This window comes from Pistacia vera, unplaced genomic scaffold, assembly GCF_008641045.1.
Source record: "Pistacia vera cultivar Batoury unplaced genomic scaffold, PisVer_v2 Contig197, whole genome shotgun sequence".
In the NCBI taxonomy this organism is placed as follows: Eukaryota; Viridiplantae; Streptophyta; class Magnoliopsida; order Sapindales; family Anacardiaceae; genus Pistacia; species Pistacia vera.
The window spans coordinates 914,277-931,744 of record NW_022195998.1 but is presented as its reverse complement, the minus strand read 5'-3'; the positions used below and the strand labels follow the sequence as shown (position 1 = coordinate 931,744).

Sequence of the window (17,468 nt, the reverse complement as noted above, 5' to 3'; positions counted from 1 at the left end):
AGCTATAACTGTAAGGTAGAATGTAATATAATGCCTCATGTTAGCCTGATAAGGAGCTTGATATGTTCTAGGCAATGGAGGCATCACATTTCAGAATTCCTTTCATAAAGTAAAAATGATGTAACTCACAACATTTCTTCTTCGTCTATCCGATTGTCATGGTCTCTCTGTCTGTCGAGTCTCTCTTTTGAAATTTTCTTTGAAAATTCAAACAAATTTAACACTCAAGGAGCCGACAATGTCCATACCAAACCCTAATTTTTCTCACAAATCAGTTGCCAAATCTTTCACAAATTCTCTTATGGCCGAGAATCAACTTATTGATTCCCTGACATCTCACATCTCTCTATATCACTCACATTCGCTTTCACCTAACGCTAATCGTAACCCTCACCCGCGATCTTCAATTCTTAAATGGTTCTCATCACTCACCATCCATCAACGCCAGGCTCACCTCACAATTATTGAGTCAAAATTCACTCAACTCTTAATTCAAATGATTGGGAAACTCCGTACAAAGGGCCACGGCTTCTTCATCATCCTCCCGGACCTACCGTCCCGTGATCCACCTTATTTGCCTAACCTCTGTTATAAGAAGTCACGTGGCCTTTTATCTAGGGTTTCCGAATCAAACGAGACAGAGCGATGGATTTTAGAGTGTACTCGGTTGTTTAACTCACGAGAAGGTGAAAAAATAGACGGCTGTTCTTGTTCTACAGATTGTCTTGATTGTGTTACGGTAAGTGAAGACTTTGTTGGAAATATGGATCGGTTTGTTGATACAATGGATAAAGTATCCAAGGGGGAGTTTCTGAGAGGCGAAGAGACTGAATTGGGAGCGGATTGGGTGGAATTTGACTGGTTAAAAGCGCAGGGTTATTATAGCATTGAAGCTTTTGTGGCAAATAGGGTAGAGGTGGCACTGAGACTGGCATGGCTGAATAGTAACAATGGGAAGAAAAGGGGGGTGAAGTTGAAAGAGAAAGTAAATGCTGCAGGTGTGGCGGCAAATGTTTATTGGAGGAAGAAAGGGTGTGTGGACTGGTGGAGGAATTTGGATACTGCGATGAGAAGGAAGGTCTTGACCACAATTTTTGGAAAAGCAGCAAAATCCCTGGTGCTGTCCCGGAACCCTTTTTGTCTCAATGAAATTTTAGTGACACATTATGCTGCCATATTAATAATCTATATATTTTTTTCTTATGGACAGTTAATAATGGAAGAAATAATGGTGAATTATGAATATTTTTATATCGCTGGGTGACAACAAATATAGGAAAGTTCTCTTAATAGAAATGCTTCTAAGGTTAATATATCAAATGATTAGCTTGTTTGCATAATATTACCAAATATTCAATGTTGGACTGATGCTTTACTTTACAATTTTATTGTATCACAAATCCTAATCAAGCTCTTAATGTTTTTCAACTCTTCAGGGTAAATGCTAGTATTAAGATTCCTCCTACAATGTGCATATATACTCAACATATAAATCCTACTCTAATATTTAACAGTAGGATAGGAACTTTCCCTAGAAACTTATTAATTATTTCATAAATTATTTATTATCCTCTGTATGGCACAAATTTGGTTCCTGGAAAATTTATTAGCTACAAGAGCTATAAGTCAAACTTGAACCTCTTTTCAATTTTTAATTCGGTTTTTAGATTTGGTGCTTCAAAAAATATTGGGTTCCAGATATTCATGTTTATCCATTTGAGACCTTTCCATGAAATTTGATTCTGAATCTTGGTCATTATAAGTTTTCAGACTCTTGAGGTTCTAAAAGAGGCCAGTGCCTTAAAGGATGAAATGAGGCTCTTCAGTGCTGGAGTGGATCAGTCATTAAGGTTAAACCATACCAAATCACTGCAAAGGATGATACTGGGACTCTCATCTGATGCCGAATGTGGCTTAGTCAAGGCATCAACTTCTCATTTTGGGAAATCTGCTTCCATAACTAATACATTCAATAGTCTGCTTGTGCTTCGGGATATCAGTACTACGATATCGTTTTGTCGGCATAATGAATATGATATAGACACTATGTTTTTTAGCAATCTTGTTTCTCTCAGTACTATGACTGATTGTTTTCTAAGAAAACTGAGAGGTTTACTTATGGTTGTTTCACTTGATTGCACGAAGTTTGAGCTTTTTGGAGAAGGGAATTTCAAGTCCTCACCTGATAAATCTAAGGATAAACCCAGTGCTTGTGGCCGTAGAAAGAAGGGGAGGACCCGTAGTATGAAAAGGCAGAACCCTTTGCCAAAGTCACCTGTGGATGAGCAGTCATTTGATAAACGGTCTAAGGTACTATTCTTTATGGAAGACTTTCTGCTTACTAGAAATCCTTTTACTTTCGATTATGTATTTGAGGAACATCTATCTAAATTGCTTAATTTATCTCAGGATCTTGAAGGTGCCTTAGCTGATACTGAGAAAGCTGGTTCGATGGAGTCCAATAGTATGCCTGGTATACCTGATGGGAAAGATATTTGCAGAGGAGAATCATCCTTAGCTACGGAAAGGGTTGTCAGTCACCAGGAATATGGCCAAGGAGTGATTACTGGTACAGGACGAACTACTACAAGGAAGAGTAGGAAAGAGAAAAGTAAAAACAAAAACGCTAGTTCTAACAATCTAGTTGCAGTGAAAGATTCTAAAATGTTAGTCACAGAAACTTCCTCCTCTATTACTTCACAAGATGAGGCAGCAAAGTATGTGGCATGTGATAATTCATCCATCCAAAATGTTTCCAAGGGTAATGTAAATTGTGGTGGCATCCTGACCTTAGATACAAGTTCTTGCCGTTCTGCTAATGAGCCTGCTACTGAAATTATTGCTGCTCAAAGCATACAAGAAGATCATGGGGTTGTTTCCAAGGATCCAGAATGTCACACGTTATCAAATGGTAGGATAGAAAATCAAACTAAACCTTCTGTAGAAGAAGCTATAAACTGTAAGGTAGAATGTAATATAATGCCTCATGTTAAGCCTGATAAGGAGCTTGATAGTGTTCTAGGCAATGGAGGCATCACATTTCAGAATTCCTTTCATACAAGTAAAACTGAGGTAAAATCAACTTCTCCTGAAGTCGGTACTCTTGATGTAGAGAAGGAATGTGTTTTGAATCAAGATCAGGAAAACGAAAATTTATATGATACTGCTCCAAAAAGCTCTTTAGAATGTCTTTCTTATGAGTGGCCTAGTGTAGCACCTGTTTATTTTCCTCCTATTAGTTCACATCTCCCACCTGCCACTGATAGATTGCATCTAGAAGTTGGTCACAATTGGCATAACCATGTCCGTCAACCTTTTGTCCCCACAGTGCATCAGGCTAGAAATTCCACCATTGAAGGTGGATGCAACCAAATTTTGTCGCAGCCTTTGACAATGAGTTTAGATTGGCCTCCAATGGTAAGAAATGTTTGTGGAATTGCACCTTCAGTGACTTGTAATTATGATTCCGGATTTGTCTCTGCACGGCAGTCTGGCTTTCAGCATAGTTTTGCTCCTAAGAGTGTGCAGTTTAATGCAAAGACCACTGATGATGAGAGAAAGAATCCTGGGGATTTCACAGACTTGCCTGAGCTATCAACCACCCAGGAATCAGCAGATGATTGTGACAGTCACTGGATATCTGAGGAAGAACTTGAGTTGCATGCAGTTTCTGGGTTAGATTACAATCAGTACTTTGGTGGTGGTGTCATGTATTGGAATACTTCTGATTTTCCAGGGACAGGTTTCTCTCGGCCTCCATCACTAAGTTCTGATGATAGCTCGTGGGCTTGGCATGAAGCAGACATTAAAAGGGCTGTTGATGACGTGGTTGCCTTCTCTTCTTCATATAGTACAAATGGTTTGACTTCACCAACTGCTGCTTCATTTTGCTCTCCTTTTGATCCTCTAGGCCCTGGACACCAGGCATTTGGTTATGTTGTCCCAGGAAATGAAGTACCTGGCAAGGTGCTTCATCCATCACCAACAACTACAGATGCAGCAACTGAGGAGGAAGTCTCTGGGTCTTTGGCCAGTTTATCTGGTGATGTTGATATGAAGACTGGAGATTCACTTTCTTGCTCCATGTTGCGACCTATTATTATTCCAAATATGTCAAGGGAAAGATCAAGATCTGATTTTAGACGTAGTCATGACCATAAAAGCCCTTGTGTTCCTCCCACTAGGCGGGAGCAACCTCGGATAAAGCGACCACCATCACCTGTAGTGCTTTGTGTCCCTCGGGCTCCACGCCCACCTCCACCATCGCCTGTGAGTGACTCCAGGAAAAACAGGGGCTTTCCAACTGTTAGATCTGGTAGCTCTAGCCCAAGACATTGGGGTGTGAGAGGTTGGTATCACGACGGAGCTATGCCGGAGGAAGCTTGTGTACGTATGGATGGTTCTGAAGTTGTTTGGCCTTCATGGAGAAATAAAAATCTTTCAGCCCACCCAATGATTCAGCCTCTCCCTGGCACATTGTTGCAAGATCATTTGATTGCAATTTCTCAGCTTACTCGGGATCAAGAACATGTGAGCGTAGCATCTGCCTGTATTGTTCTAAATCAATTTAGGGATTATGAATTGCAATTATTGATTTGTGATATTATGCAGCCGGATGTAGCATTTCCTTTGCTGCCACTGGAGTTACAGAACTGCCCTACTAGAAAGGCATCACTCTCTTTGATGCACAGCCTTCTTCACGATGAGATTGATTCCTTCTGCAAGCAGGTACAAACTTGATTGATCTTTTTTCTTATATAGTTTTTATTTTAAATTGCCACTGAAACTGTCTAGCTTTCAGATTTCTTTTTGTTGCTTTATGTGATTCTTTAATATCATTGATTATTTGATGCGATGATATTTAAGGTTGCCGCTGAGAATACAACTCGTAGGCCTTTCATTAATTGGGCTGTCAAGCGGGTAACTCGGTCTCTTCAAGTCCTGTGGCCAAGGTCAAGGACAAATATTTTTGGTTCAAATGCAACTGGTTTGTCGCTTCCCACTAGTGATGTGGACCTTGTGGTTTGTCTCCCTCCAGTGAGGAACTTGGTTGGTACTTTCTTATGTATTTAGTTACTTCTATCTTGTTTGCTTGTACTTTATTGGAAGAAACTTATCTGCAGACATTTTTTTAGGAACCTATCAAAGAAGCTGGGATTTTGGAAGGTCGTAATGGTATTAAAGAAACTTGCCTTCAGGTAGTTTCAATTTTGCAGCTCAAAATAGTAGCATTCTCATCATAATTTATTTAAAAACAAAAAGATGGCAGCTGCAGTTTCGTTTATTTGCTTGTATACCTACTTTAGTTAGGTAATCACCACAGGCTTCTAGTTTACGTAATTCAGTGTGGCACGGTTAAGGTCACTGTGGTATTTATCTTGTTTGGATATGATACCCTTTTATTGGATTTTCCCCCCAAAATTCATTATCTCAATTTAGCAATTACATTGGCAAATGAGCTAAAAATGTGTTTTAGTTATCCCTTTTATAATTTTCCTGTAGCATGCTGAAAGATTGACACTCCAACTTTTGTCTTCCAGCACGCAGCCAGGTATCTTGCGAATCAGGAGTGGGTGAAAAATGATTCTTTGAAGACTGTTGAAAATACGGCTGTAAAGTCTCATGTTTTGTGAAATCTGTTTGTTTTCCTTCCCTTTGTTGTAGCCTCTCTGTTTTTTTCCCTTCTCATACTCTTATCTTTTCTGCTCTTAGATACCTATTATTATGCTTGTGGTTGAGGTTCCACATGATCTGATTACTTCTGCTGCTACTAATGTACAATCACCAAAAGAGGAGCCTGCTGATACAACTGGAAAACATGCCGACCATGTTCACTCTGATATGATTGGCTTAGAAGACTCTTCCTCGCCTAAGTGCTCGCATTTAAATTATGATAATACAAAAGTTGTGACATCTGTTCGTCTTGACATTAGTTTCAAGTCCCCATCACATACTGGACTCCAAACTACAGAACTGGTAAATTTCTGTATTGAACTCTGCCTTAAAATTTAACAGATTTAGACCTTTTGGATGGTTTCAAAATATGCATCTGCTGAGGTGTGGTGTAATCTTATAGTCTGATTTACCAAAGACTTTATTGAACTCGACTTAATTGAACTCTGCCTTGACATTTTTGTTAGTTTATTGCTTCCCTCTGTGGATTGGTCAAATATCATCTCTTTTCCCTATTAATGGACATTGTAAACTGGTTGACTGCAATGCATAAATTGAAGCCTGTTTTTTCATCTTGTTGATGAGTATAAATCTCTTTTTCTTCTCCTTTGAGGTGAAGTATTTCTATAAGAGTTTTACTGGATTTACATCTCTGCATTGTCAACTACCACTATGTTGTGGACTGTAGAGCTTGGTTTTACTGGTGTTCTCAAACCCAAGATAATTTAGTTTTTATATGTGTTTGGCTGTGCTGTAAATTTCTTCTAATTGTTTGCTCTGTGATTAGTCCTGATTGTAATATTCTGAATCTATAACATGTAATTGTGTTGAGAGCTTATCAGCTCGGAAGTGGCTTAGGGAGGCAGATCAAACTTATTGTTCTTCTCTTTGTCTTTAGGCAACCTTTTGACTTTGCAACATGTGAACACTGGATGCAGGGCACTAATTAATCAACTTGGTAGTATGAGGTTCTCATTACATCTGGTGTCTTTTGTTAGACATTATTGGCTCTTTAAGGGCTCCCATTGCTAGGTCATATTGTATGTGTGCTCAAAAGTATTTGAGAAGTCTGATTTAGTAAATGATACAAACAAGCATGCCACTCACATTGCAGTGGTGAGATGAGACTATGCTAATAATGCTTCTTTTTCTTTTCACTTTTTGCAAATAATTTGTTGTTTGAGAAGACTATTTCCTGTTTCTTATTTTTACGATATAATTCCATACATGTTACTTGTATAATAGTTCAGACACTCTTAGAGTTATTCCCCTTGAAATTTTATTGTTCTGGACTAGTTTTTGAAATCTGCTCTAACTTCCCAATGATAGAATATATTGGATCCTTGCATCAGTGGCAAGATGTTTAATGTTTATGGAACATCTTGTGGTCACTTTTGTTGTCAAAATAGTTTTCAGGAGAGGAGTGTCTTAAGGGTGTGTGTGCATATATGCCTATGTTTTAGGTTCATCTGATTTGACTTCATTTTTCAGAAATGATTAACTTTCAAATGTCATTGGTTCTAATGATTTTATTTCATTTAGTATTTCTTAAGTCAAATTGTTGCTTGCAGGTGAAAGAGCTGACAGAGCAATTTCCGGCTTCAGCACCCCTGGCTCTGATACTAAAACAATTCTTGGCAGATCGTAGCCTGGACCAATCCTACTCTGGTGGCTTAAGTTCCTATTGCCTGGTGAGTTATCCTGCATTACCCATTTGCATGCTGTAATATCAGAAAACTGAGTTTTGTGCCTCTCCTGTCTTATTCAGTGGTAATACATGTACGGATCTGACTATTAGTGTTCTTTTGGTTATTTTTGACTTTCGTCTGGTCAGGAGTTGACCAGTTAATTGAATTTGGACTTCTAAATCTTCTGTTTCAACCTTTTTCTAGGTTTTACTAATTACACGTTTTCTACAACATGAGCATCATCTTGGCCGGCCTATTAACCAGGTATGCTTGTTTTCCAACTTTATTTTAATTTGTTCCAGATAATAACTAATATAATCATTTTATAGCATTCTTTTTTTCCCTGGTACTTTTACCTGATTGTGCTATTATATTGAAATATTATGTCACCATTAAATGGTTATCTCCTTTATATTATGTCAAGTGTAAAACATTATTTTCCATGAATTATAGAATGATTGTTGTGAAGCTCGGATTAGGCATCTTCTTAGTGGATGAATCATTCTTCAAAAATTTGTCTTTCGGGAAATATTTTAATCAGATGTTTTTGATGGCTTAAAGTGACTCTATGCTAGTCCATGCTATTTCAGGATTTTATTGTTGCTTTTCTTTGGTGTTAGTTTTCATGGGTTTTAAAATTTGCATAAATTGCTCCATTTGATGCTAAAAGTGAGAATCAAAATGCTATGTGATGACTTGATTAATGCATACAATGCTTTTTGTTCTTTCTTGCTTACTGGTTCTTCCTGAAGCCAAATTGCTGCATAAGTTCAATTGACTGTAGGTGGTTGATAATCCTTGATTCAAAATAGTAAAATGCTATCCAATTGAGAGGTAGGTGTACAAGAACAAAAATATCAATACAATTTATATGACCATGTTACAAAAATCAGTTAAACAGAATCTATACTATATCAAAATAATTTTCCTGGGCCCCTATTTTGCTATTGGTTAACCAAATATTTCTTTTGCTGTGCAATTTCAATGTTCTTGCAGAATTATGGAAGCCTTTTGATGGATTTTCTTTACTTCTTTGGGTGAGTCAAAAGCTGGTGATGTAATTTTCATCTTTTTAATGGTTGAAAGTGGTGGCAATTTTCCCTGATTTCCACTTTAATTGATTTTATTTACAATGATTTAGTTGTTTTGTACAGGAATGTGTTTGATCCTCGCCAAATGCGTATTTCAGTGCAGGGAACTGGAGTATATATAAAAAGAGAAAGAGGTTATAGGTAATAGCCCTTTGTTTCCTATTAACAAATATTTTACGTGCTTTCCCCTTAAATCACTACATCTGTATCATATACTGATAATATACTAAATGTTGTAGCATTGATCCAATACACATTGATGACCCTCTTTTTCCAACAAATAATGTGGGGAGAAATTGCTTCCGAATACATCAGTGTATTAAGGTCAGTCTATGATCCTTGTGCTTTTACAATAATTTGAATGAAACCATGGTTGATTATAAATAGCCAGGATTTTTATTGATTAAACATTGACCTGTTAAACTTATCTGTAAACAGATTTGGGAATAAGCTTAATTTGTTAAGTGTATTAAGTGTTAGTATTACAAAAAATGATGCTTTATGGAAATATTTTTATGTGTTGTACTATTTGTCCCATCGTTTTTCTGATAGAAATAAGTAAATATTATGTGATGCAGGCATTTTCAGAAGCTTATTCAATTTTAGAGAGTGAGCTTGCGTGCCTGCCTTCTAATGGTGATTCATGTTCAAGGCTGCCATACAAATTACTTCAAAAGATCATCCCCAGTATCAATTTATCGTAGGGATTTTGAAGAATTCTTTCTGGTAAGTATTTTTTAGGCCATTTGCAATGTTGTTGCGGCTGCAATATTAGACTATCACAATAAATGCTTTTCTGTCTTGTTATTCTGAGAATGCTCAGTAAACTTAGCAAATTTTGGGATTCTCTCTACCCGTTATAAATATTTTATTGTTTATTTTATGATAGGAAATCTCTCTCTCCTTGATTTGAACGATTTACAGGAGTATGGGCAATTGTTTGTTTTCTAGGAGTCCACAGTTTCTACGATTAATTTTCTCCAATGAAATCAAATAGGGATAAAGATTTTACACAGGTCAACTGATACAAAATTTAAAGTGTAAATCTAATCTGTGGCATAAAATTGCAGTTGGTATCAGAATCAAATAATATTTCGAGAAGTTTGTTCATCAGAAGTGAAAAATACTTCAAGACGGCCACCCCCAATGACTCTGGTTGATAATTACACAGATTATAATTATGTAAGTGATTAGAGTTGTTTGAAGGCATCTCTTATATTTAGTTGTTTGTCCGTTCTCATACTTAAGAGATCTGTTGTTTTCTTGTATGTTTTTCTGTTTTTTGATAAATATATGCATAATAGATGTGATTTTTCTTTTATGTCTAATTTTTACACATATTCTAACATCTTGGCACAAAACAAAAAGCACAATAGTCTTAATCAAATATAGGGAGTTTATATTGTACTTTTTGACACGCAGTAATGATATCTCTCTCCATTTTACCCATGATAGCAGGGTTTGACTTTTGGAAATTGCATTCAATGCTGTGGCTGTGGTAGTGTTTGTCATATAATAAGAATCTTGAATTGGATTCTTCTCTAGTATGGTTGGGCATACCGGATAATGGTCCATCTGTTTTACTACAATTGGGCATTTGATATGCAGTTTCATCCTTTTGGTGGCTTTAGTGATGTCTAGTTCAGTTCTGGTGTTGATACTTAGCTGGATATCGTAGAAGGTAGTAAGACAACTTGAGCTATATGATCAACAACTCCTACATGTTTAATGTGGAGCACTTAAGTACTTGGAGGGAAAGGATTAGCAGGAGGTCGAGGGCATGGAAAACACTGTATATGAGGTAAAAAATAAGATTTTTGAGAATGTTAGTTATTCTCCTGGCACCCCACTTTTCTGATTTTGTCTTCTCTTCAGCCTTGATCATTGTAACTGATGCCTCAAGTCTTTGGCTTTCAGAAGAAATTTGTGCTGTCACTGATCGGCAGTTTGATATCCATGTAATTTTTATTTTTGTTTCTTGTTTCTTTCCTTCAAGTCTTGTGTATGTGGGTTGCAGCACCTCCCCTTCCTATATGCAAAGAACAAAAAATAAATAAATAAAGAGCAATTTTCAGTGCAAGTTTTGTCATAAACCATATGAACCTCTGACATAAGCTTCCTGATAGGTCCTCCCTACTTGTTAGCTTGTGAGTTTTCATTTACATGGCACCTCTTGATTTTCTTTTACACTGATACTTAACTTAAGGTTTCTTGTTTAGGGAGTGGCTGATATAAGAATTTGGTGACTGAGTTACAATGGAGATGTGGCTGGCACCTGGCAGAACACCAAGTTTCTGTGTTCTGGAGTTTGCTGATCAGATTTGTGGCTGCCTTCATCTTCTGGAAGGTGATGCATATGAGTATGAGTGAGTATGCTTTTGCATTTATTTGTCACACTCATTAGATGGTCTTCAACTTACAAAATTACTGGTACTAAAGACATCAATGATCGAAAGCACGCTTGTTTGTTACTTAACTTTCATAGTTCTTTTGCTTAGTGGACTGTGAGGGTTAGCCACCTAGTCAAATTATCCCTTTCCAGCCCACATGTGATTGACTGAAAAAAGATAGATATTCATCACTACCTCCCCTTTTCCTGATATCCCTTTCAAATTTGGTGTACATTCAGCGTTGTGATATGCTACTAGGTTGTGTTGTACTCGACTTTCAAGTCTCTGTTTTCATTTTGCTAGGCTAGGTTGCTGTGTTGATGGGTGCAACTAAGAAAACTTGATATCATTGAAGAAGAATAACCAGTTGGGTTGAACTTTGTTCCGCTTATTTTTATAATATTATTGGTTCATTCTTTCTTTATTAGCACCCAACTGCAGCCAATGAGCACATAGAGCATTGCTAGCCTCTCATAGAGGAGTTGGCCTCAGCAAGTCGGGTTTAGTGTTAAAAAAAAAAAAAAAAAAAAAAAAAAAAAAAAAAAAAAAAAAATTAAAGATCTAAAAGTTGGCTCAAGAGTTAATAGCTATTTATCATTTCTTGTAGTAAAAACAGCTTATATTTTTCACTTTGACTGCAGCTGTACTTTTCAGTGCCTGTTTGGTTTAATGACAGAAGACAAGATCTAGCCAAACGTGCTAAAAAATGCATGTTTCTTGGGCGCATCTTATTTCGTTGCTACCTTAATTTGTGTTTTGATGAAAGGTATTGTATTGCAGACTGTTACTAGGATTTAACTTATTATCTTTCATATTCTCGCCTCCTCTTTGTTTGGGTCTACAGGTGAAGTGATGTCATGAAAGATGAACCGCATGATTTTCGTGGTAGATGAAGGAGGATTGGACTCTGTTGATACTGTGTTTTGTACCTGAAGTTGAGTGAGGAGGGGTAGAATTTTTAATGGGAAAAAAAAGTTGGGATTGGCATTGGCTACTGTGAGCTGACACAAAGGATATTCACCGAAGTGGGTATTCCTTTCTATTTCTAGTTTGTAGGAAACAAACCATTTTGCTATCTGAAATAGAAGTAGAAATAGTGCTTGACTGAAATATATCAAAATTGAAATATATCAAAATTTAACAGGATAAGGACATTTTTGTCACTTCAATATTTTATTAAATATTTATATAAACCCAATTTCTCTTCCTCAAACTAAATCGCCACCGCGGAATACGCAAGGCCGCCACCATTGACCCTAGCTCCACCCGAATTGGCGAGACTCCACTTCCGATTTGCAAGACAAAACTAGTTTTGCAAGCCAGGGCCGCTGAATCCTGGTCAGTAATGGCGGTGGTTCGCTTTGGTGATGGACTTAGCTTTCTCGGCCCTAGACCGCCACTCTTGAAAATTGCTTCTTCGCAACTCAAGAAGTTCTCTCTTTTTCTCTAGCACGTTCACACGTGCGTATGCATGTGTTTATTCGTAGTATGGGCTCGGCTTATTTGAAATCACTGAATTAATAGAGGCTGATGTGTTTGAAGATAATTGAGGGTGAAAACATCTTGACTTAACTGGGTTGTTTACGGCGTCTTCATTATGACTGTTACGTTAGTTAAGGGAATCTTAAAACGTCCGTTAAGTTTGGAAAATGAATTTACTAATCCCTTAAAAGATTGTCATTTTTGACTGTTTGTTAACTTTTTAAAGTTAACCAATATATTTATCAAAAACGCGGTCTTTAGAGGAGTGGAAGTGGAACTTGGTTGCTTTATGCGATATTGTTTCCCACGGAGCCGGTGGCAACTAGTAAATTTTCTTTTTTTATTCTTTGATTCTTGAACCTTAAATAAAGATTAGATTGGGCAATAAATTCATGAGAAATTGGCCTCTCTTTTTAAGCAGAAATGAATGTGTTTTGAGGACAAAACCATATATAAGAAAAAGGTAGTGCTTAGTATATATATCTACGTACATGGTCGACTCTATTAAAATTTATGTCTGCAGTGGAGCTTATATTTTCATTATTTAATATGACCATGAGAAAGTACCTCTACTCGGGCAACTGATTCTGCTGCTCCACCGAGCCGCGATTCATCAGCATATTCAATACCTCCGCTAACTGAAGAGTTACAAATTCAAGCAATTGGCAGAACTCCTGATACGAATTATGAGCCACCCTTAATAAACAAATTGCTCATAAGGCCAAACCGAACCACCCAAAAGGTGGGACTAGTATCAACAGTAGCAAAATTGATGCAAGAGCTCCTAAGAAGACACTGATTTTGCCGAAGATTACATGGTAGCTTTAATTGTGAGTTCCCAATTTTATTTCAGTCGCTAATACAACAGCATGCAAACACATAATCACAGAGAATGTCAGCATGATCCCGTAATGTGTGTCAAATGGAGTTACATCTTTTGGCTGGTACTTGAGTTGGAGGAGAGAGCATGATGTGTTAATGAGAAGACTATGACGGCATAATATTGGATGGAGAAATTTAATCCTCTCTCGTTCACTCTTAACTCCAGGAAAAACAAATTTTTCGTTAGAATAAGGTATTAACTGCAATGGAAATTCAAAATCGAAAGCCTAGAAATTTACACTGACCTTTGAACGCCATAATCAGCGGGATGGTTGTTAGGCATTTTCTTCTGAGTTTCCTCCTTGCCTTAGTCGTGCTCCTTTCCTGGATGGATGTATTGGTTTTTATAGGCACATCTTTTACCAGACATCTTATAAAGTATTTAATGATAAGGGGGGAGTTAGGTCCTTAGTGAGGATATCATTTATTGAATTTAATGATAAGGGGGTGGTACTGCTAAGAAACTTAGAAAGTGAGGATATCATATAATTAATTTAATGTTAAGGGGGGGGGGGGGGGGATATAGAAACTTAGAAAGTGAGGATATCATATATTTAATTTAATGTCAAGGAGTAGATATAGAAACTTAGAAAGTGAGGATACTTAATGTTAAGGGGGGAAATACGAACTTAGAAACCGACGACCTGAATCAGCTTTATTACCGGAGTTGGACGAAACAGAGTAGTACATCAATCTCAAGGGCCCAGAGGTGAAAGAGGTGTATTACTGTATTCTATTCCTTCGGTTTTTTTGTTCAAACTTTCAGAAGTGACTTATTTAATCTTTTGGGTTTATGAGGCGTTAAATAAATACGAGTTAACGACATGTTACCACCCAAAAAATGCCCATTGACATTTTCCCACCCTTAAACCTTTAAAACGCCCTTCTACTACCAAAATATTAGGTTATCCTCTGATTTGGGTGGGAAACAAAGTAGTTTGCTAAAAAACCTCTCTTCTTTCTTCTCTTCTCAGCCTTTTCCATTGTCGGCAATTGCTGCCGGCATTGGGGAGTGTTGGCGACTAGAAAATCAACAAACAAACATTCTTTAATTGTATTTCAACCCAACAAACACAAAAATGATACGAATCAAACCTAATTTATCCAATTAAAACTCAAAAAACCCTAAGGTGAGGAAGCTTCAATTGCCAGCGATTGGTGAGCAAATGGGATCGGGAATGTTGGAGCCTTTGGAGAGGAAGATTCAAGGAGTCAATTGGTGGTGGTAGGGACGATTTTCGACACCGAAAACGATCGAAAATCCAACTTGGAGAGTCGACCGTGCGAATGGAGGTGGTGGTGGAAAATGGTGAGTGACGACGACAAATAAAGGCTTGGGCTTTGTAGAGGAGGTGATGGGGATTCTCTGAGTGGTGTCGGAAGTGATTTTGAACGCCAGGATAGGTTGGAAAATGGCAAAAACCTGCTGGATCTGACGTTGCTAACGTGTGCCATCTTCTACTAACGTGCACTGTTCTTATTCTCCGATAGCCACTGTTTGGTGACCATTCTGCCCGCATTAATTATGGGCTTTTGACCATTTTGCCCTTCCTGACAATAAAAATTATTAATAAAATTATATTTTGAGTACTGAAATGGTATTTAAAATGTGGGTGGGTATGAATTTGTCAACGAGCTATTTTTTGGTGGGAACGTGTCGTTAACTCAATAAATACTGATTATTAGTTGAGGCTTCGGCTAGATCGAGCAAGTTAATTACTCCAGTATTATAATATCTTAAAAAAGGTAATCTCATATTGTCTCTGACACTATTTTTCCGTGAAGATGCGGAGTAGTCTCAAGTCTCTAAAGTCTAAATTTGTCTCTGACACTCCTCCTAAGAAAAAAAAAAAAAAAAGTTAAAAATAACATGAGACTTATAACGTGATATAATATTATAATTACAATTTAATAATAATGAGAATTACTAAATTGAGATCATAAATAAATAGGATAGAATATTGACTTAACTAATTAACCATCTTTCATTTGAAGTTAAAAAAGATAATCTGAGAATTAAAACTTTGCACCACTGTCAAACAGGATTACTATTTTCAATAGAAATTTCTGAATTAACTAAAAAGGAAAATGATAGATTTGTAACATTTTTCACAAACTTTATCTTATAACCTTGAAGTAATAGATTATAATTGGTTAGTTTGTAATAGGTTTTACATGAATCTCATCTAATAAATTATAACTAATCAATCACGAACTGTATGACAAGATTATGAGAAAAAATTTGTGAGGCAGCATTACACTAACTAAAAATGAAGAAATAAATCATAATTTAACGATATTTTTCTCACAAGCAGAGTCAAAAGCATGCTTCTAAGCACTCTCGTTGACTTCCGAATTTAGAGAAAACTACACATGTATACCAGTATCAGTTTGCTAGCTTTCTCACTTCAACGATTCAATACTTGCGGTAAGTAAATAATGCTTGTTTCTCATTCTCAATCGACTATTTCTACATTAGATATAGCCAGGACATTCATTTAGTTATTTATTTATTTTTTAATGCTTTAGCCACTTCAAATAATCTGCGTGTTAAATTTGTTGTTCATTATAATCGATAATGTCCTTGTGTTGGTGGATATGATGGAGGATGAATTATCTCCCAGAAACTCCCGATGGGATTTATCTGAGACAATGTTTAAAGATGTTTTTATGTGGGTTTGTTTGATTTCAATTTTTCTTTTCATTCTTCATGCATAGATTCTCTGTTTCCTGCTTGTAACCTTGCCCCGAGAAGAAGATTAAATCTCTAATACCATATTTTTAAAGCTATTACAATGTCAGATATGTCTAATGACTTATATTATATTTTTGAATTTGACCGAATTAGTTTTTGTTTGATTTGGAATTCATTAAGTTAATTTGTGTGTATGTTAGTAATTTTGTTTTTTCTATTCCACATAGATTAGAAAGCAATTATGGGTAGAGAGAAAGATAAATTTTGGGAATATGTTGAGGACTTGAATGATCGATTCCTGTGTAAGTTTTGTGGATGCACTTTTTCTGGAGGCATTGCTAGAATTAAATCACATCTAGCTCAAGTTTGTGGACGTGAAATTAAAATTTGCCCGAAAGTACCTGAAGATGTTCGAGCTGCAGCACATCAAGCAATTGGTGTTCCTAAGAAGAAAGCAAGTAGTTTTAGATGTGGGAAGCTGAAATCATTTCAACTTCAGTTCTGAACAAGAAAGATAAGAAGGTGCGTCAACCTGATTTTGTAGGGGCATGTAGCAAGGATAACAGTGAAGTGGATAAAATGCTACCTAAATTTGTTTTCTCAAACAAAACAACACTTAATGTCTGCTTCAAAGACAGGAGTATACAAGAAAGGAAGAATATAATATTACGGGTCTAACTAAGTTTGCCATTGAACTTTTCATGCTTATTTCTATTTTGGAAGTTGAAAAGGAATTACAGGCCTTGCAGCTCCCTATTGCATCTGCATCGTGTGAATGTTGGGGGCCTAATGGTGAAAAAGATGTCACTGAGGTTGTGCCCTATTCATTCTACAGAATTTTGGAGAAGAGGAAAAAAGGTAGTGCAAATTTTGCAGCCACTATTTCAAGGTCTTGATTTCATGGATAGCAATGCATCAACAATAGGATATTTGTATGAAGCAATGAAGAGGGCAGAAGATACAATTAAACAGCACCGTCATGGTAATGATCAAGTCCATTGTGAGATGATAATCTTGCTGTTTAAAAGTTGGCAAACTCGTATAATCGATCCTATACATTTAGCTGCGGCTTTTTTGAATCCTGCTTACATGTATAAAGCAAACCGTAGTGAAGATACCGAACTACAAAAGGGTTTGGACTTCTTAATGTTGTTGATCCCATATGAAGAACAGGAAACTTTCTTAAAACAAGTGCGGCTTTACCACATGAAAGTGTCAGACCTTTTCACAGATACAACAATTAAATGGCTAGATATTCTTCACACTTGTAAGTCTTGTAACTTCAACTTAGTATCATTCCATTATATCAAATGATTTCTTCATAGCATATTTATTATTTGTGCAATGTGTAGGGAAATGGTGGGAGTATTTTGGTGGTCATTATTCTATATTACAGAAGTATGCTATGCGGATTCTGAGCCAAACTTGCACAACTTCACTACGTCAAAATTGTAACTTCAAGCGAATGGTTCGTGTGATGAATTAAGGATGAACCTGTTATTGATGGAAAAATTTAGGCTGCTTGCATCACAAAATTTGGAGCCGATTGACTTTCACATAAATACCG

The 17,468-nt window shown here is 36.7% G+C and overlaps 2 protein-coding genes across 10 annotated transcripts; both read left to right on the top strand.

Annotated features, from left to right (window-relative positions):
• The first annotated feature begins 148 nt into the window (after positions 1-148).
• On the top strand, positions 149-2,428 carry LOC116128087. The gene is made up of 3 exons (XM_031413750.1): positions 149-1,117; positions 2,146-2,310; positions 2,420-2,428. The coding sequence occupies exons 1-3, from the start codon at positions 239-241 to the stop codon at positions 2,426-2,428; spliced, it is 1,053 nt and encodes a 350-aa protein (XP_031269610.1). The 5' UTR covers positions 149-238.
• On the top strand, positions 2,415-12,152 carry LOC116128091. Of its 9 annotated transcripts, XM_031413759.1 has the most exons (18): positions 2,415-4,530; positions 4,612-4,728; positions 4,867-5,049; positions 5,136-5,198; positions 5,541-5,612; positions 5,713-5,976; positions 7,245-7,364; positions 7,566-7,625; positions 8,358-8,398; positions 8,516-8,593; positions 8,692-8,776; positions 9,031-9,178; positions 9,523-9,634; positions 9,911-10,253; positions 10,328-10,410; positions 10,672-10,818; positions 11,484-11,608; positions 11,687-12,152. In XM_031413759.1, the coding sequence occupies exons 1-12, from the start codon at positions 2,452-2,454 to the stop codon at positions 9,154-9,156; spliced, it is 3,288 nt and encodes a 1,095-aa protein (XP_031269619.1). In that variant the 5' UTR covers positions 2,415-2,451; the 3' UTR covers positions 9,157-9,178; positions 9,523-9,634; positions 9,911-10,253; positions 10,328-10,410; positions 10,672-10,818; positions 11,484-11,608; positions 11,687-12,152. The 9 variants fall into 9 exon arrangements, with proteins under 9 accessions (XP_031269619.1, XP_031269621.1, XP_031269618.1 ...); XM_031413761.1 differs by lacking the exon at positions 11,484-11,608 and having other exon boundaries at positions 10,672-10,799; XM_031413758.1 differs by having other exon boundaries at positions 10,061-10,253; positions 11,484-12,151.
• Positions 12,153-17,468: the final 5,316 nt, after the last annotated feature.

Coding starts and splice junctions, on each gene's coding strand:
- LOC116128091 (XM_031413761.1), top strand. CDS start 2,452: ATGGAGTCCAATAGTATGCCTGGTATACCTGATGGGAAAGATATTTGC. Junction 7,365..7,565: donor GCTTAAGTTCCTATTGCCTG/GTGAGTTATCCT, acceptor ACCTTTTTCTAG/GTTTTACTAATTACACGTTT. Junction 8,399..8,515: donor GATTTTCTTTACTTCTTTGG/GTGAGTCAAAAG, acceptor TGTTTTGTACAG/GAATGTGTTTGATCCTCGCC.
- LOC116128087 (XM_031413750.1), top strand. CDS start 239: ATGTCCATACCAAACCCTAATTTTTCTCACAAATCAGTTGCCAAATCT. Junction 1,118..2,145: donor GAAAAGCAGCAAAATCCCTG/GTGCTGTCCCGG, acceptor GATTGCACGAAG/TTTGAGCTTTTTGGAGAAGG.